At 45.8% G+C, this 21,195-nt stretch overlaps 1 protein-coding gene across 1 annotated transcript in view; it reads right to left on the reverse strand.

Moving 5' to 3' along the window:
• The window catches only part of LOC121872696 (heat shock 70 kDa protein 12A-like), a 94,089-nt gene extending 90,451 nt beyond the window's left edge, over positions 1 to 3,638 (reverse strand). The window contains 1 exon segment of the mRNA XM_042375693.1: positions 3,312 to 3,638. Within this exon segment, the coding sequence (XP_042231627.1) occupies positions 3,312 to 3,546 (235 nt within the window). The 5' untranslated portion in view covers positions 3,547 to 3,638.
• Between the last annotated feature and the right edge of the window lie 17,557 nt (positions 3,639 to 21,195).

The raw sequence follows: 21,195 nt of genomic DNA on the forward strand, positions 1-21,195 counted from the left end.
GAGCATAATGAGGAAATAGACCAGAAGGAGCATATTGAGGAAATAGACCCAGAAGGAGCATATTGAGGAAATAGACCCAGAGGGCATATTGGGAAATAGACCCAGGAGCGAGCATATTGAAATAGACCAGAAGCGAGCATATTGAGGAATGCAGGAGCATGGGACCAGATATTGGGAAATAGACCAGGCGAGCATTGGAATAGACCCAGAGCGAGCATATTGAGGATCGAAGCAGCTATGAGGAAATAGACCCAGGCGAGCATTTGAGGAAATAGACCAAGAGGAGCATATTGAGAAATAGACCAGAAGCTATGAGGAAATAGACCCAGAAGTGAGCATATTGAGAATAGACCCAGAGCGAGCATATTGAGGAAATAGACGTTTGACCCAGGAGCGAGCATTTGAGGAAATAGACCCAAGAGGGCATATTGAAATAGACCCAGAGCGAGCATATTGAGGAAATGACGAAGCAGCAATTGAGAATAGACCCAGGAGCGAGATATTGAGGAAATAGACCCAGAAGCGAGCATATTGAGGAAATAGACCCAGAAGCGAGCATATTGAGGAAATAGCCAGAAGGAGAAATGACAGAGGAGCATATTGAGGAAATAGACCCAGGAGCGAGTTATTGAGGAAATAGACCCAGAAGGAGCATATTGAGGAAATAGACCCAGAAGGAGCGAAATAGACCCAAGAGCGAGCATATTGAGAAATAGACCAGAAGGAGCATATTGAGAAATAGACCCAGAAGCGAGATATTGAAACAGACCCAAGAGCGAGCATATTGAAATAGACCCAGAAGGAGCATATTGAAATAGACCAGAAGCGATATTGAGGAGACCAGAAGGCATGAGGAAATAGACAGAGCATATTGAGAAATAGACCCAGGAGCGACATATTGAGGAAATGACCGAGCGGGAATAGACCAAGGCGACATTGAGGAAATAGACCCAGAGCGGCATATTGAGGAAATAGACCCAGGAGCGATGAGGAAATAGACCCAGAAGCGGAGAAATAGACCCAGAGCGAGCATATTGAGGAAATGACCAGGAGGAGCATATTGAGGAAATAGACCCAGAGGCATATTGAGAAATAGACCCAAGAGCATATTTGAGAAATAGACCAGAAGGGCATATTGAGAAATAGACCCAGAGCGAGCATAGTGAGAATAGACCCAGAGCGAGCATATTGAGGAAATAGACGAGATATTGAGGAAATAGACCAGGAGCATGGTGGAAATAGCCCAGGAGCAATGGAGGAAATAGACCCAGAAGCGGCATATTGAGGAAATAGACCAGGAGGAGCATAGTGAGAAATAGACAGAAGGAGCATATTGAGGAAATAGACCCAGAAGCGAGCATATTAGAAATAGACCAGGAGCGGTATGGAGGAAATAGACCCAGGAGGAGCATATTGAGGAAGTTGGGGCGAGCGTAATGAGAGGGTAAAACAAGGGAGTTGCTTATGAGGAAGTTAGGCCCAGGGGCGAGCGTAATGATGGGTGTGGCGCCAGAGTGACAGCTGGTAAATGGTGGTCAAGGATTGTACTAACTGGTAACTGAGAGGACCTTGGCTGATGTTGGGGTGCAGGTGTGTATGAATGAACAAGAGATAGAGAGATAAAGGTAGAGACAAGGAGACAGAGATAGAGAGATAAAGGTAGAGACAAGGAGACAGAGATAGAGAGGTAAAGACAAGGAGACAGAGATAGAGAGGTAAAGGTAGAGACAAGGAGACAGAGATAGAGAGGTAAAGGTAAAGACAAGGAGACAGAGATAGAGAGATAAAGGTAGAGACAAGGGAGACAGAGATAGAGAGGTAAAGGTAGAGACAAGGAGACAGAGATAAAGAGATAAAGGTAGAGACAAGGAGACAGAGATAGAGAGGTAAAGGTAGAGACAAGGAGACAGAGATAGAGAGATAAGGAAGAGACAAGAGATAGAGATAGAGAGATAAGGGAAGAGACAAGGAGACAGATAGAGAGATAAAGGTAGAGACAAGGAGACAGAGATAGAGAGATAAGGGAAGAGACAAGGAGATAGAGATAGAGAGATAAGGGAAGAGACAAGGAGACATATTTAGAAAGACAGACAAACAAAGAAGTGAAAGAAGGAAGCAGGAATAAAGAGATAGCCAGGTAGGCAGACAAAACAGGTAGATAAGCAGGTATATATAGGTATATATAAGTCGATACAGGTAGAGGGGCAGGTAGATACGATACAGGTGGGTAAGCTGGTAGACACAAACAGAAGATGTCTGAGTGGTGGAGGTGGTTGTGACCTTGGTGGATGGGTGGTGGTAGTAGTTGTGGTGGTAGTGGTGGTGGCAGTTGTGGTGGTGGCTGTGGTGGCGGTGGTGGTGGTGGTGGTAGTGGCAGTTGTGGTAGTGGTGGTGACAGTTGTGGCGGTGGTGGTAAGGGTTGTAGTGGTCACAATACCACCACCGCCACAACTACCACCATCACCACTACCACCGTTACAGCTACCACCATCACCACTATCTAAGAGGTAGTCATTACAGGAACTTTTTGCATACGAATAACAAAGATGTGGTAAATTAGCAGAAATACGGAAATAATTTGAAAATAAGTTAATTACATGAACACAATCCAGGTCTTATTAACACCTGCCATACACCCTCTCCAACACCCGTCATACACCCTCTCCAACACCATAAATAATACACACCACACTTACACATCTCACGCACACGTACAAAATATCCAATGTATACATATCCCTCACACACCTGTGGTGGCCGCTGGACGTTCAGTGCAATAACGTGTATGAGGACCACAGGATTACCAGTGGAGAGGACAACTTTGTATTAGGGCTTAACGGATAATTGCCTCTATAGAGAGGAAGAGATATACACGACACTGTATGATCGCCAGTGAAGCAGACATACACCACAGCATTATGATCGCCGCTGGACATACACCAACGCATGATCATCCGTAAACAGCACTTGTATCACCTGTCTCACCATTACAGACGCTGCACACACTCGACATCGTAGGATCGCAGCTGGACGGAGCACAGACTCGTATGACCACCACAACATCCTATGTGGCCCGTCAGACATACACACTGATGAGGAGGGCGAGGCACCAACGCACTACCCTGCTACAGTTGTGATCGCCGCCACTGGGTGCACACACCTAATCCAGCACAATGAAGGGCGGATGGGCAGACCGACATACTCAACCATACAAAATGGTCAGGCAATGATTCCCAGCCCTCCCCTTCCTGTATCCTGGGGAGGGAGGAAGGAGTAAAGAAAGAGAGGAAGGGTTGTGGTACAGTACTTACCATGGTTGTGGTTTTTGAGTGAGCCAAATATGTGGTCGTCTTGTCGGTGGTGGTGGTGATGGTGGTCGTTGTTCCTGTGGTGGTCGTCGCTGGCGCCTGAGAGGGAAGAACCACGACCATCGCTGGTGTGGTAGTCGCTGGTGGAGGTGACGCCCCCCAGGTCACCCTCACTACCCTCCTCTGTGTCGGCGTCGCTCACCTCCCCCATCAGGAGTGCACGACGTCCCTCCCGCATGGTCCGCCAGTCGCTGCGAGGGGCAGGCTTGGGCGGCAGAGGGTGGGTGATGGTGGGCGAGGGAGGAAGTGTGGGTGGGCGAGGGTGGGGGCATGGTGGCCCAGGAGTGACAGGGTCGACGGAACTCTCCTCTAAACTGTTGAACAACTCCTCAGGGATGTCGTGATAAGACTTGATGCAGGCGGCCACCACGCGAGGTGCCGCCTGCACCTGGCCGTCCTCTGGCACTACCATGGTCTGGGTTTGCAGTTCATGGCTACCCGCGGCACTGTCGTGGCACTCACTAGCGGCAGCGTCCGTAAAGACGATGGTCGCGTGGTCACACAGGCACGAAGGAGGCGGGCTGTGGGAAGGTCCGCACCGCTCGGCGTCCCAGCCCTTACTGACTCTCGCGCCTGCAGTCACCTCTTCACCACCACTACCAGTGTTGCCGCTGACCAGTACACCTGCCCCCTCACTATCACCACTACCTGTGCTGCTGCTGACCAGTACACCTGCCCCCTCACTATCACCACTACCTGTGCTGCTGCTGACCACCACACCTGCCCCCTTACCTATTCCTCCTCCTTCAGTGTCAATATCGTCGTTCTGGCTGAAGGGACTGGAAGCCTTATAGCTGGTGTGAGGTCTTTTGATGATCCCCGTGATGGTTCCATAACGCCTCCGAATAAACAAAGGCTTTACGCGTTTTATCTCGATGATATCAATGTCGTCCTTCGTGTTCTTAGTACCTGTGAGGGAAGGTCTCCTGATGATGTTGCCCTGCTCGTCCAGGTCAGGTGAGGAGCGGTGACCTTGATAAGCGTCGATTGGGTCGTGTTGACCAGACGGAGCCCAGCGGGGGAAGGTGCTGATGGTATTGCGGTACCGTCGCAGCCGCGGCTTTGGTGACGACCTGTACGGGTTCTTGACGCGATAAGTTACCTCTGTGTCGTTTACGTCCTCCTGTGACGGCTGCGGCGATAATTGCGACCCATCAGACTGAAATGAAGATGACTCGAAAAAGGCTTTTGTCCGGGACACCTGGCCGGAGAGGCCCCGGAGCTCCTGTATGGCGGCATCAGAGGGAGAGTATGTGGTGAGGACAACAGAGGCGGGGCGGGTGAAGGCCTGTGGTAACTGCAGGTCACTCATAGGGCGGCGGCGCGTGATGAGGGGTCGAGGAGTGGACCGCAAAGACTCTAGATTATCTGCAGGAGGTGGTGTGTCTGGAGGAGGAGGAGGAGGAGGAGTTTCAGGGATATGTCGCACCCAGGAGTTCCTGAGACTGGTGCGACGAGGTACAGTGGCAGCCACGTCGGCCGGAAGACCCGTGTACCCCACCATCTCCTACACGCGCCTCCTGCAGAGAGAAACTGCCGTCAGATACTGCTACATTGTTATGAGGGGGGTGGTAGTTACTGTCAAGTAAGGCAAGTGTATGTAAATAGATGTTTGTAGATAAGATAATTATATTGTAATTATATAATAATAATAATAATAATAATAATAATAATAATAATAACATGATGACACCAACAAATCAGATGATCGCGGAGGTCACAAATCTCACCTTAACAACAACCAAATGAGTCATAAAGGCAAGCATGAACTTAGCATGCTTCCCTGTTGGGCGCTGTAAACGCTTCTGCGCTTCACCTTGCACAGGATGTAAGTGCCCAATAAACTAGCCTGGGCAAACCTGTTGGCAGAGTACATGGTGTCTCATCCCTGAGCTACTGACGAAGGAGCCAATGATACTTAAAACAGAAACTGCCTTGTTGGGCCATCGTCAGGTAGTAAAACTGGGTAGGTATTTTAATTCAATTCAATTCAATTTCAATTGTTTATTCCTTGATAGAGGAAGCGGGATCCTAGTGCTGTCACTAGGTACTCCTGTACAATGACACCAGAAGCATCTGATGTGTGACAAGTATATACAGTATAAATATTATAAAGGGGCTTACTAAAGCCTAAGGAAGGAAGGATATTCCTTTAACACATAATCAATGTAATTTACATAATATGTGGCCAGTATGGGGAGGATCATCGTGTCTCCGTCAGGGGGTCGTGGAGTGGTGGTCCAGCAGGCGTCACGGAAGCGTTGTGTGTGGGGACATCTTAGGAGGTAGTGGATAAGGGTGCGGCTGTCGGTATCTGCATAATGCACAAGAGTGTTGCTCAGGGGAAGCGGGAGCGGTTACAATACTAACAGTTGACGTATGACAAGTATCTCTGGCCGAGTAACCCAGTAGCAACGCACTCTGACATAACACACTTAATATAACACACCCCAACGCACAACACCCCGACACACCACACCCCGACACACCACACACCGACGTACCACACCCCGACACACCACACACCGACGTACCACACCCCGACACACCACACCCCGACGCACCACACCCTGACGTTAATACTTGAGATATATCTCTGGACATCAGTAACAGTCATTACTAATTATTACTCTCGTGTAAGACTTTAGTGAGTGTGTTCCTGAGTGTGTTAGTGAGTGTGTTAGTGAGTGTGAGAAGTGAGTGTGTTAGTGAGTGTGTTCCTGAGGTAAGTAGTGAGTGTGTTAGTGAGTGTGTTCCTGAGGTAGGGTGAGTGTGTTAGTGAGTGTAGTAGTGAGTGTGTAGGAGTGTGTAGGGGAGTGTGTTATGGAGTGTGTTAGTGGAGTGTGTTCCTGAGTGTGTTAGTGAGGTGTTAGTGAGGTGTGTGGAGTGTGTTCCTGAGTGTGTTAGGGAGTGTGTTAATATGAGTGTGTTAGGTGAGTGAGAGGTGGAGGTGTTAAGGAGTGTGTTAGGTGAGTGTGTTCCTAGGTGGGTTGGTGAGTGTGTTCCTGAGTGTGTAGTGAGTGTAGTAGTGGGTGTGTAGTTGCCTTCTCAAAGTCAGAAAACACAGACACACACACACACACACACACACACACACACACACACGCACACACACACACACACACACAGACACACACACACACACACACACACACACACACACACACAGACAACAACACACACACACACACGCCCCACCACCTCAGGAGCCTTACACAACGCCTACAGCACCACCACACACCCCAGGACCCGCCTGACGAAGAACCTCAGGTCCTTCTCCACACTGACCGTAAATCTCATAATACTGATATAACGTTCTGAAGAAATATCCCTCTTGCCTTACGCTATAGCCCAAAGAGGGGGAAGAGAGAGAGAAAGATGATAAAGATGGTAAACGCAATTATAAAAAGAAATAAAGATGGATAAAACACATAAAGAAGGATAATTACGACACCCTAAAGTAATAACAGAGAGAAGCAATGGAGAGAGAGAGAGAGTCACCTCGTGCACTACACCTGGACCACTAACTAGAAAGTCATAGCGGAGGTTAAGAGGAGGTGGGGGAGGGGGGAGGTGTTGGGAGGGGGGAGGTTGGGGGAGGGGGAGTTAGAGGGAAGGAGAGGTTGGGAGAGGGTTAGGGGGAGGAGGTGTTGGGGAGGGGGAGTTAGTAAGGAGGGAGAGGTTGTTGGGGAGGGTTAGTGGGGGAGGGAGGTGTTGGGGAGGGGGGAGTTAGTAAGGAGGGAGAGGTTGTTGGAGAGGGTTAGTGGGGGAGGGAAGAGGTTGTGGGAGAGAGTAAACAGAAGAGGGAGACGAGAGAGAGGTGATAGGAAGTGTTTAAAGGAGAGAGAGAGAGAGAGAGAGAGAGAGAGAGAGAGAGAGAGAGAGAGAGAAATATTCCTCCATTACTTTATTTCTCTCTCCTCCTCGTCCTTCACCTCATCAATACTCTTATTCCCAGACCTGGCGCGTCAATCCTCTCCAGGTAACTCACCACACCTGTCTCCACCCCGCAGGTCAGGTGTCGCCAGGTATACAAGTCTACGGGGTTATCGACCATGTTTGTGGCGTCTCTCTGTACCCGGGCCAAGACTCAAGGGTTAAGTCATCGTACTCAGAGGGTTAAGTCATCGTACCAGAGGGAGTGTCATCGTACTCAGAGGTTGTCATCGTACCAGAGGTTGTCATCGTACCAGAGGGTTGTCATCACCCAGAGGGGTTGTCATCGTACCCAGGGAAGGTCATCGTACCCAGAGGGTTAAGCCATCGCACCAAAGGGTTAAGTCATCGTACCAGAGGGTTAAGTCATCGTACTCAGAGGGTTGCTTATCGTACTCAGAGGGTTAAGCCATCGTACTCAGAGGTTGTCATCGTACTCAGAGGGGGCTGTCATCGTACCCAGAGGGCTGTCATCGTACCTGGGCGCTGAGTCATCGTGCCTCAAAGGGTTGTCATCGTACTCCAGAGGGTTGTCATCGTACTCGAGGGTTAAGTCATCGTACCCAAAGGGTTAAGTCATCGTACCAGAGGGTTGTCATCGTACCCAAAGGGTTAAGTCATCGTACTCAAAGGGTTGTCATCGGACCTGAGGGTTGCCATCGTACCAGAGAGGGTTGTCATCAATCAGAGGTTGTCATCGTACCAAAGGGTTGTCATCGTACTCAGAGGGTTGGTTATCCGTACCCAGGGGTTAAGTCATCGTACTCAGAGGGTTAAGTCATCGTACTCAGAGGGTTAAGTCATCGTACTCAGAGGGTTAAGTCATCGTAAGTAATCAAATTAATTACATAACCATTAAATTGACCTAATTATCTACAGCAAATTATATAAGAATGACAAATATATAATTACGTTATCAAGCACTGGTGGGGGGTGTAGGTGGGGGTGTGTAGGTGTGTAGGTGGGGTGTGTAGGGTGGGGTGTAGGTGGGGTAGGTGGGGTGTAGGTGGTGGGGTGTAGGGTGGTAGGTGGGGTGTAGGTGGGGTGTAGGTGGGGGGTGTAGGTGGGTGTGGTGGTGTGTAGGGTGGGGTGTAGGTGGGGTGTAGGTGTGTAGGTGGAGGTGGTGTGTAGGTGGGGTGTAGGTGGGGTGTAGGGGTGTAGGGTGGGGTGTAGGTGGGGTGGGGGGTGTAGGTGGTGGGTAGGTGGGGTGTAGGTGGGGTGTAGGTGGGGTGGTGGGGATGGGGTGTAGGTGGGGTGTAGGTGTAGGTGTGTAGGTGGGGTGTAGGTGGGGTGTGGGGGTGGTGGGTGGTAGGTGGGGTGTAGGTGGGGTGGGGTGTGTAGTGGGTGTAGGTGGGGGTGTAGGTGTGGTGGTGGGGGTGGGTGGTAGGTGGGGTGTAGGTGGTGGGGGGGTGTAGGTGGGTGTAGGTGGGGTGTAGGTGGGGTGTAGGTGGGTGTAGGTGGTGTAGGTGGGGTGTAGGGTGGGGTGTAGGTGTGGGGTGGGGGTGTAGGGTGGGGGTAGGTGTGTAGGTGGGGGTGTAGGTGGGGTGTAGGTGTAGGTGGGGTGTAGGTGGGGTGTAGGGTGGGGGTGTAGGTGGGGGGTGTAGGTGGGGTGTAGGTGGTGGGGTGGGGTGTAGGTGGGGTGTGGGGTGGGTGGGGTGTAGGTGGGGTGGTAGGTGGGGTGTAGGTGGGGTGTAGGTGGGGGTAGGGTGGGGTGTAGGTGGGGTGTAGGTGGGGGTGTAGGGTGGGGGTGGGGTGTAGGGGTGGGTGGGGTAGGGTGGGTAGGTAGGGTGGGAGGGTGGGGGTGTAGGTGGGGGTGTAGGGTGGGGTGTAGGGTGGGTGTAGGGTAGGTGGGGTGGTAGTAGGTGTAGGTGGTGGGGTGGGGTGTAGGTAGGTGTGGGGTGTAGGTGGGGGTAGGTGTGTGAGGATTTAGGTAGAGAGAGTGGAAAGGGAATGAGAGGGTGGGGGGAGAGGGGGATAGGGAGTGGGATGATGATGATGATGATGATGGGGTAATAGGTAGTAAGGGAAGGAAGGAGGGAGTGATGGTAGGAGATAATAAGCAATGCGTGGAGGATAGAGGGACAGGGGAGAGAGAGAGAAAAGGAAAGAGATAAAGAGAGAAAGAAATAGAGAATGAGATTGAGAGAAAAGGATAAGGAAAGAGAGAGAGAGAGAGAGAGAGAGAGAGAGAGAGAGAGAGAGAGAGAGAGAGAGAGAGAGAGAGGGAGAGAGGGTTCAACAGGTAGGTGAGGAGCCCACACAGGTAAGGCAGGTATAACTCGTCCTCTCACAGGTAGGGTGGGTGAAGTGGATAAGGTGGGTCAGGTGGGTGGGGTGGGTGTGCGGTAGAGTGGGTCAGGTGGGTAAGCTAGGTGTCATGTGATCAGGTGAGGCTTCTCAATACTCCCACGACACCTGCCCCTTTTCACGACACTTGACACTCCTGATACACCTTCCAAACCTGACCCTCTTGACACCTGGCCCTCTTCAACACCTGGCCCTCTTCAACACCTGGCCCTCTTCAACACCTGGCCCTCTTCAACACCTGGCCATCTTCACACCTGGTTTACTATACACCAAATCCATAATTATGACATCTGACCCGCTATGCATACTTTTCAGACCTGATTTCTGTTTATTATTATTATTATTATTATTATTATTATTATATTGATGTTTGTGTTATTGTTGTTGTTGTCATTATCATTTTCTTTGTTTACTATCGGTATAACATTCAGCAATTTTTCCTAATATTTATTCTTTCTTGTTAACAGATAATGTCTCACCTGGTATTATCTGCTGATTATTAGAAATACTTTAGAAATGTATATGATTGATAAGAACGACACACATACAACCTCCTCCTCTAGATAAAGCAAGACAAAGAATAACACAATATTTACAAGAATATAATTGTTCTCCTTAATCTTTAGAATATCGATGAAGATAATTATTCGAAAGGTTTATTAAATTGATTGTAATGCCACATATATTTATCTGGTTAAATTAATACTTTTGTAAAATCTTTAAATGATTCTAATGACGCGAACAATTGCCTCTAATAATGATGATACTCCTGTAAAATATTGATTGAGGCTGAGGGGAAGCGAGCCTACTACAATATGTCTGAGTTATGACTGTAATGGACCTCTGTTCTGTTCCCTTAATATACTACTAGCAATCAAGCTCCTATTTTTATCACTGTTACTTTAAAACCTGAAAATAAATTAAATTAGTCAGTCACGGAGTCAGTTACACCCACCATGATACTTGAGACAGTCTGATGATCAACTCCTGAAGCGACCTGCGACACTACCTGGCCCGGCTACTGTGGAGGGGTAGTGCAGGGGTGAGTCAGTGTGGTTTTGGCCGGGTGTGTGGGTGGAGTTTTATGGATGGGTGGATAAAATGAGAGAGTTTGTGGGTGGTGGATGAGGAAGTGGTGAGTTATGAGGGAGGGAGAGATATGATGAGAAAGGGAATTAGGAAGTGAGAGAGTAAAGGAGAGATTGAGTGAGTGAAGAAAGGGCTGAGTGAGTGAGTGAACTACTGAATGAGTTACTGAGTGAATGAATTACTGAGTGAGTGAGTGAATGAGTTACCGAGTGAGTGAGTGAGTGAACTACTGAATGAGTTACTGAGTGAATGAATTACTGAGTGAGTGAGTGAATGAGTTACTGAGTGAGTAAGTGAGTGAATTACTGAGTGAGAGAGTGAGTGAGTGAGTGAGGAAGCAGCAACAGAAGAAACTAGAATCAGTGTCAGGAATCCTCGTGAGAATATACTGTACAGTCTCAGTGGGACCTGGACCCCGACTGACACTCTGGTCAACCTGTCAGGATTTTCATAACTTGTTAATCCAGGGAGTTACGTGTGTCTGGAAGGGTGGGTAGGTGGGCTGGTGGGTGGATGTGGGTGTACGGGTTCTTGTGTGGGTATCCGAGTTTTTATGTAGGGGACAGACACGTAAGATGGATGAGTGGGTGGATGTGGGTGGACGAGTTCTTGTGTGGGTGGAAGGAAATGTCTAGGGCAGGTGACTGGGCGGGATCAGCGCTCTCTATCGGGAAAATTAAGACAACTCGAGGTTTACAAAATGGCGCCTGGTAACAACAGTCTAAGACAAACGTATAACATTAAGCTTACTCTGTAAACCATGACGTCACCTGGTTACATGGTGGTAGACTATGCCAGGAGAGCTTGAGCTGGCAAAAGCTTTATATATGCAGGACAGAACACAACGCGAAGTATGTACAAAATAGCATAACCTCATACAGTACAAATTTGGTGTGTGTGTGTGTGTGTGTGTGTGTGTGTGTGTGTGTGAGTGTGTGTGTGAGTGTGTGAGTGTGTGTGTGTGAGTGTGCATGTATAGAACAGTGGTCCTCCCCACCCTGCTATATGGCAGTGAGACATGGGTCACATACAGGAGGCACCTCAAGGCACTTGAAAACTTTCACCAACGTAGTCTATGTTCCATCCTCAGAGTTCGCTGGGAAGACAAGAGAACAAGTGCCAGTATTCTCGCTGACACCAACTGTAGGAGCATCGAGGCTACCATTATCCATGATCAACTACGCTGGACTGGCCATGTTACCCTCAAGGACAACAGTAGACTGCCAAAGCAGTTACTTTACAGTCACCTAACGAATAGTAAACGTAACGCCGGCGGGCAACTGAAAAGTTATAAGGAAAGTCTTAACAAACTTGAAAAAGTGCCAAATCGACCCCCTCACCTGGGAGACGATTACTCCACATCGTAATGCTTGGTGGAGCACCACACGAGAAGGTGTAGGTACTTTCGAGTTAGCCCGACTGCAAACAGGAGGCAGACAAGCGCCGACGCCGGAAAGACGCTGCCGCCGCCCCTCCCGCACTAGATGTAGCCCTCCACACGTGCAACATCTGTGAACGACCCTGCCGGTCCGGTATCGGCCTCTTTAGTCACTTTAAAACTCACCAACGTAGGTGACAGCCCTAATAACTCACATCATTGTATCATAGCTGGATGATTGTCACTCTCGATTCCAAGTGACAGAAAAGTAGTAGTCGTAGTAGTGTGTGTGTGTGTGTGTGATGAAGGAAGTAATTATGAATACTATAAGGGGTTTAGTTATCGTACTCAAGGGGTTATCATACTCACTGGGCTAATTCATCATCATACTCTAGGGGTTCAGTTATCGTACTCGAGGGGTTCAATTATCGTACTCAAGGGATTAAGTTGTCGTACTCAAGGTGTTAGTCATCGTATTCGAGAAGTTAGTTTGTCGTACTCAAATGGTTAAGATATTGTACTCAAATGGTTTTCTCATCGCACCATCTGGGACAATTCATCGTACTCAAGTGTTATCTCATCATACTCATCTTACTTACTGGACTAATTCATTGCATATCGTTATCGTCCTCAAGGGGTTAAGTTATCGTACTCAAGTGTTGAAATGTCGTACTCAAGGGTTAAGTTATCGTACTCAGGGGGGTTAAGTTATGGTACCCAAGTGTTAAAATGTCGTACTCAAGGGGTTAAGATATCGTACTCAAGTGTTGAAATGTCGTACTCAAGGGGTTAAGTTATCGTACTCAAGGGGTTAAGATATCGTACTCAAGTGTTGAAATGTCGTACTCAAGGGGTTAAGTTATCGTACTCAGGGGGAGTTAAGTTATGGCACCCACGTGTTAAAATGTCGTCCTCAAGGGGTTAAGATATCGTACTCAAGGGGTTAAGTTATCGTACTCAAGGGGTTAAGTTATCGTACTCAAGGGGTTAAGTTATCGTACTCAAGGGATTAAACTATGAGTGACTGAAGGCACTATAAAAGCTCTTAACTCCATCAAGCCAAAACAAACGAACTACAACAGAAATAACACATTAACAAGTGGTTCACATGTTAACAATATCATGACTGGATAACTAACATTAACCCTATACTCTGTTTACATCACCTGAAGATTAGCCCCCCCAGGTTATTTCATATTAAGATTAACCACCATAACGCTAACCTAACTTGATCTGATCTACTCTACTCTAACTTTATCCAACGCGAACCTAAACCAACCTAACACTAACCTAACTTAAAATAATCTATAGCAAACTTAACCTAAATTAACCTAACCTAACCTAATCTACCTTAACCCCCCATGATTCAATATTATTTACAAACTCTAGCGTATCTCTCACCTGCTTGTGTCTACCAGTTCTTGTTGGGTAGTGTACAGGTGGGAGGGGGAGGCTCGACTTGTTACTCCGGCCTGCCTTGTACACAGTAATGACAGGTATTTTTGACCTGTAAGGAGAGTGGATGATGATGTTCTGTTGGACTACATAAAAGTGTTACTCCAAATCTTCCTTATAACACCCTGAAGAGATGACGAGGATTCAGGAGTGTTCCGAAAAGAGATGAATAACACTGATTCGAGACGATGATCCGATGAGAGCAATGATTCTCTTCTTGTTCTTCTTCTCGTTTTTTTTATATCATAAGTTCAGTTTAGATGAATGTTTCTCCTGTCGACTACTACACAGGTGTCGGATTAATAGTTTGGGCCCGTGTGTATAAACAAGAGGAAGGCCAGTGCTCACTTGTCCTCATTATTAACATCTTTGGTGTACACAGAACATCCCTCACTTGACAAGTTTCAATCTCAACTCCACCTTATCACACGCTCGAGCCCCCCAGTGTGTGCTAGGGGCAGGTTGAGCCCTTTAGATGGAGTGTTTACATCTCTCAGTTCTGGTTTCAAGTACGACAGTTCGAATCCAGTTTTAAAGTATCGGACCTTCGGCGTCTTCACATCACACAGTTGACGGGGCTTTTATCTCAAGTTCAATAACAAATTCTCAAGACCAAAAAAATGGTCCTGGAGGGTAAAGCCAGACGAAGAGTGCCACAGTGCCGGGTTAGTGCCAGAGGAGGGACAGAGGGGTGGGGAGGGATCGGGTTCAGGTGCCTCTTGAGCCACCTACGCGCCGGTCGAGGTGAGGGTACCAACTGCCTTCCACAACTGACTCACTCGCTAGCGACCTGCTGGCCCGCCCGCCCTCACGAGTGCATCATGCGCACAGACCGTAGAGTGCCATTGTAACTGCGCAGTGATTGTGCCTAGACAGTTTTACGTGTTGGTTCCTTACAATAAGAGAGGAATGTTCCCTTGAACTGCGCAGTGAGTGACGAAATCAATCATAGGCTGTGAGTGCGCACGTAAATGATAGATGTCTGCCTTGTCGTGTGCTGAGTGAAGAACGTCCCCTTGACCGCGCACTGAGTGACGAATGATCATGAGTAGGCAGTGACTGACACCGGGAGAGGGAGGGACAGTGTGAGTTACTCCGACATGGACTATACAACGCCTCCCCCTACAGTTACACCATACTAACACAGGTTCTAAAGGGACCCCAACAGAGCTAACGCACATTCTCTCTCTCTCTACTGGGATTAAGACACCTCGATATAACTGACTCATTCGAAGCTCCTGAATAAGATGGCGGACAAAACACCCAGAGACTCTCTAAGTAGATACGGTGGGATCACCTGAAGATTAACCACCCAGTTTATTTTACCTGGTCATTAAACGCCTTAAGGTTACGTTACGTTACGGTACGTTGCGTTAGGTCATGTTAGGTTAGGTTGCGTTACGTTACGTTACGTTAGCGTTAAGGTGATGACTAATTCACAAAGATACCTTTATATTGTCTTGGTTCTCCAGTTACGCATAAATTTAATTTACGATTTTTTTTTTAGAATTCGAGATCATGTCGCTTAAACATCTCCAGGAAACACGAACTAAACATTACAGTACTTTCACTCTCATCTCTCATCAGCTAGTCATCATCACACACCGGATATACACCAGATTATCTCACTAATTTAACGCCGCAACACACTCCAGCAACTATCATAGCCCCGCGTACGAGTTGTTAGCCAGCCAGCCATTGCTTACATCCTGCTGTCGTGTTCGCGCGTCGTTTCATTATTTCTACCACTTATCCGAATGAGGGATCGAACCCGGACTTGATGGTACACAAGTTACCCATAATTTCTCTGGTCATTAATACGGGTCTGAAATTGAACGAGAATATTAATGATTTTTTTTTTTTTGGGTTGATCTCTCTCTCTCTCTCTCTCTCTCTCTCTCTCTCTCTCTCTCTCTCTCATACAAACAGATCAGAGAACTGCCAAGTCTTCCACAGATACAAAATGAATGAATAATTAAATAAATAAATAAATAAATAAATAAACAAAAACAAGGCTATTTAAATATTTTCACCTTAACCTAGGCTAAATAAAGACCACGTAAAATAAATAAATGATAACTGAGAAAAAATAAATAACCAAAATAATGAAGACAGAGATAAAGAGCCGCCTTTATAGCCAGCTGAGTCGTGGGTTGGTGAGAATAATGGTAACACGTACAGTATGTGAGGGTTAGTTTGGGAGTACTCAGAGCCTTGTAGATGTGAGAGTTTCAATACCAGTTAGAGAGCCTTGTAGCTGTGAGAGTTTCAATAATAGTTGGATCCTTGTAGCTGGGAGTGTTTCAATGCCAATTTCAACCTTATAGTTGTGAAAGTAATACAAATCCGCCAAAGCTAGCTTGAGATGCGGGCGAGGCGGGGCCGGAGGGGGAGACTGGGAGACTAGCTAGCTTGTACTCTCAAAGGCTTCAACCCGACTCTCACACCCTCTCTCACTACATCCTCACTTGCCCTATGACCTCCTCCTACAGGTCCCCAGCCGTTACCAACACCTTTTTCCTCCCTGACCACATATCCCTCCTCCTAGTCACAGGCCTGGCACTTGACATTATTAGGGACCTGCCACACTTTGCTATAAACAGTTAAAATGTACCGGGACCTCTCGTACGTCTACGGGAAAGGGTCGCGGAAAGGGGACGTGATTGCTGCCCGTATCATCATTGGGTATGACTTTGCTTGGGAGATTGGTATCCCCGCATCCCCTGAGCAACGCTCTTGTGCATTATGCAGATGACCCGACAGCAGCACCCTTATCCACTACCTCCTAAGATGTCCCCACACACAACGCTTCCGTGACGCCTGCTGGACCACCACTCCACGACCCCCTGACGGAGACACGATGATCCTCCCCATACTGGCCAGATATTATGTAAATAATATTGATGATGTGTTAAAGGAATATCCTTCCTTCCTTAGGCTTTAGTAAGCCCCTTTATAATATTTATGCTGTATATACTTGTCACACTTGCCAGATGCTTCTGGTGTTATTGTACAGGGGTACCTAGTGACAGCACTAGGATCCCGCTTCCTCTATCAAGGAATAAACAATTGAAATTGAATGTACCGGGAATTCCCCCCCCCCCACACACTCATCATTCTGTCACTTTATGTAACTTGCTGACAAAACCCATGACCCTTCAGGCTTCCACGCCCTTAATGCATGAGTCTCTACGCCCTTAACTCATGAGCCGTAAAGGCAAGCATGAACCTTGCATGCTTCCCAGTTGGGCACTGTAAACGCTTCTGCGCTTCACCTTACACGAGGATGTAAGGGGGTGCCCAATAAACTAGCCCCCTCCGGGGCAATCTGTAATCTGTAATCTCAAAGGCTTGTAACTGGTCGAGGATGAACGAAACTATAATGGGAAACCGACGAATCCAAGATAAATGTCCTCAACAAATATCTTGCCCGACATTTTCATAAACACAGCTAAAAATGAGTCATACAGTTAGAGGCGTTCTGAAGTCATAGCCAGTAAGAGAGGGAAATTATATATATGAAGGATTAATGTACAAATGTCTGGGAATTTGAGCTCTTGGCTGGCCGAGCATGGTGTCAGCGAGCCCACCTGGTATATGTCAGTCCAGGTGTCGGGTGACCACAGCACACGACACGACCGGGCACAACCCCCTGCCCCTCCCATAAATTATAGCATACCCTTAGATCCTGCACGAATGTGTGTGTGTGTGTGGTGGCAATATTCGGTGGTCATTCAAATTGAAACAGTTTATTTAGCCAGAATCATTCATACAAAGTGACTAAAAACAATATTGACATGGTGATACCGTTCGAGTGCTGAAGCTCTATTGAAAGGCACCTGATAAATATTGTACCATGCTCTACTCTCAAGAGAATGTCTAAATAATTTAAAAACGATCTGGATTACAACAGACATGGAGCCCCAGACAGTCATCGTTATGCTCACGTATTGCTGTATGCTGTATTGCTATGTGGGTCTGTTCAAATATACTGTACACACGTAACATTTACGCATATACAGTATATGTATACAAGGTCATACAAAACACACATACGTCAAACTACTCACAAGCATATTCTGTACTTAGTGTACTGTGTAGATACAGAAATACAAATACACAAGCACACACACACACCTTCGGCCGGTAAATTAATCCCGTGTTTATTGAACAGAGACAACAAAAATACCCATGGTAATCTGACCCAGTCCAACCCACAGTGCAGGAAGAGCGGCGGCGTCCCTTCCACATTCTGCTGGCTGCTTAATGTTGACTTTATTGTCAATTTTATTGAGTAAAAATGGTTACACTCACCGAGAATAACACATGGTATAAATAATCAAATAGTTAAGTACTAACTCGCCCTGGCGGTTACGTGAGCAAGCTAGGCAGTCTTGTGTCTACTCATTAACTGTGTCTGTCCAGCAGGATGACTCGAGAAGGAAAAGAAAAATTACGGTTGTTTATACTTGAACTTTATGTTTACTGTAAGAACAATATCGATCTGTTGTTTTTTGTACAATGGAGAGACTGTTCACCAATGAGAGGAAAGTATTAGGATTGTGGCCGTCAGTCACAATCTTAAAAGTTACAACTTGCACCTATAGTTTCTAATATACAATTGTTCTTGTCCAACTTTATAGTACTGTTGTGACTTATTGCCTATAATACTTTTACATTTTTTTTTACTTATACAGGTATCTAGTATTATTTGTAAATAAATGTTATGGCGCCGAATAATAGATACATGTAATTTACAATTTAAGCATTGTGCAGTTACATTGTTCCTGAAGTAAACAACTTTCTCGTCTTCTGTAGTTAGAAAATAATATGAGAGAATATTTCACTTAAGGATTCAACCTTGATAAACTAAAGCAAAGTAGAAATTATCTACCTCTCATGATATAATTTATGCTTGTAGGATTTATCTCACTATAGCACAGGGCTGAAGAAGTTGACAGACAGTGCCGGATTAAAGGGCTGATGAGGCTGTAGCCTTAGGCCCTCGAGCTTAGGCCATAATTTGATACTTAAATTTAAATTTTTGGCACAACTTCACAAGTTAAATGATTGAATATTTCAATTTGCTTGAAGATTTACAGTGTAATGATTCATTTACAATATCTACATAATATACGATAGTGTGTGGGGAACAGGTTGTTTGGGTTCACACTCAGGATGGGATGGAGAAAGGAAACTCACAATGTGCTCTCTGTATACATGTTGTATTGGATGTACAATGCAGCTTGGTGCTGGGAAGGCAGCATGGTTACAAGCGTTGAGTAGAGAGAGCTGGTTGGTGAGGGTGCTCAGAGGAGGACCAGCTTGTGGGTCGCCATGGTCGCCGGCGGGAGCGAGGGCCGCCAGGCAGAAGAGGAGGAGGTGGTGTTGCTGGTTGGTTGGTGTAGGTAGAAAAAGAGAGAGAGGTCACCACGAGGTCAGGTCTTAAATTGCGGAGGTAGGCGTGGCTTAGTAGTTGACCTCCATGATGTATGGCGGCGCTGGTTGACCCAGACCACGAGGCATACACTGGGGAATTCGGGGTCGGCTACTCAGCGACAAACAGCGTCTGTAGGGAAGGTATCCACTACAAGTGCATAAGTAGGCCCCTCCCTCTATCAGCCTTAGGCCACTCACAAATTTGATCTGTCCCTGCTGGCAGACGATGGGCTCAGTTAGTGAGCACTGTGAGGAGAAAACGCTAGCGTTCGATATTATATTTGTTAGATAATGTGACACATTTATATATACACTTCCTAACTGATGGTCGTGTGTTGTGTTCACATGGAAATACAGTACACAGTATAGCATTTACCTGTATTTCTAATTAATTATCCTTTTGACAATTGTTACTACCACGCCTATACAAGACTCACCGTATCATCATCTACTTGTTAAAATAGTCATACAATATCCCTGCTGGCATGGTTCCAAGGTTACATTGAAACATTATTTTCACCATTCAAAAAATATTACAAAATTTAGAACGTTGTTATGATCCTGCCAGCCAAGCTCCATAATGAGAGACTGTTACCCTTCAATTATGCTTTTCTTTTATGTCATTTACACTCTGAAACTATTATCTAATCAATAAAACATTCAGATATATTGAGAAATAAAGTACAAATACCAATTTAAGGGGAAGTTGTTGGTACATATATGGTGACATTGTTATCAATTTGGTGGTTTAATTACCGGTACCTGACATATAAAGAGAAATGTATGTAAACAGTTGTTATCCCATGATATAGCAAATTTCTCTCTTAGGGATTGATAATTGTCATTCGATCCTACAAAGTTTTTTCTCTAAGTATTACAAGGGTAAAATATGTTAAGTAGGAAATGCACTTACTAAGAAATCGGTTGGTTGTTCTCTTCACCTAATTTCCTTTATTGGTGGTAACTGAACAGGTACACCAATTCTTAGTCTCAGAAATAACAGCTTCCTTTATTTAAATCCACACTCACTATCTTTCTATATTATCCTGATGGTCACCACCTCATTATATGTTTTAGTTATAAGTTAATTTTTTTCGTGTGAAAATCTTAGTAAGCTTATACCTTTCAGGTACCCATTATAACAATCTTTTCAAATGGACAAAATTTTTCAAATAAGCTGTTGATCCTGTGAAGTGTTAACCTACTGTACTATCTCTACAGAGAATGATTCTCTTAAATTTTGTATCAGGTACAGGGGTGTATTCTACAATGTTTCTGTATCTACGCTCAGTTTGGATTGATAAATTGTTAGCCGAATAAAAAATAAATCTTTCCATCTGCTCCAGTAGTGTACGGTAGTTATATAGCCAACGTTAATTGCAAATGATAAAATGCACCCAGTTGTGTCTAGCTTCTTTCCTAAAAACATATCTAAAACTTAACTTGGTGGTACATGTACTGTACTGTATTACAGTACTCTATGGCAGTATACCTTTACCATGAGATAGCGACACCCATTTCCAAAGAAAGAACGAATTTTTCAGGTAATAATGAAGCTGATCAATTTAACACAAGATGTTCCCAGATTCTTGTGATTAAGAAGATATGCTTCTTCAATTTATCAGACCCCATGATCTTTGAAATAACAGATCCCACTGTTCTTCTAATTCAGTAATCATCAGGGAACACAGTACAGTACCCCTATGTAATAACTAGTTATCCACAGCATATAGCACTTGTGTAGTAATATCAAGCAAAACTGGTCAGAACTTCTAGTCCTGTATTTCAGTTGGCTTCATTCTTCAAGTCTGATACTGTTTGTCATATTATGGAATAAATTTCGTTTGTGTTTACCTTTACTTTAAATGTTCTCTTGTTCTAACTGGGTTTTGTTTTGTTCTGTTGCAGATGTATATGGATTTATGAGTTGAATAAAGCCTTGATTACTGAAGGTGTTTGATATCATACGACACTGTACTGTATACTGTACCATACTGGCTACATAAATTACCAAATTTTATAGTACCAATTTATGGATGAGGTGGGATCAAAGCCTCCCCAAGATCCTTCACTCACTGCAACATACAGTATATCAGGATGATCTGTAGTTATGATCGTGTTATGGCAGAAGAGCAACAATGAATAAAATGGGTTAACTTAGTCAATTATTTCCCTTCCCAAAGGCTCTTTCAGTGTATCACCTCTTCAGTGGTCAGTATGTTA

The sequence above is a fragment of the Homarus americanus genome, unplaced genomic scaffold (assembly GCF_018991925.1).
Source record: "Homarus americanus isolate GMGI-L3 unplaced genomic scaffold, GMGI_Hamer_2.0 scaffold39155, whole genome shotgun sequence".
NCBI classification, from domain to species: domain Eukaryota; kingdom Metazoa; phylum Arthropoda; class Malacostraca; order Decapoda; family Nephropidae; genus Homarus; species Homarus americanus.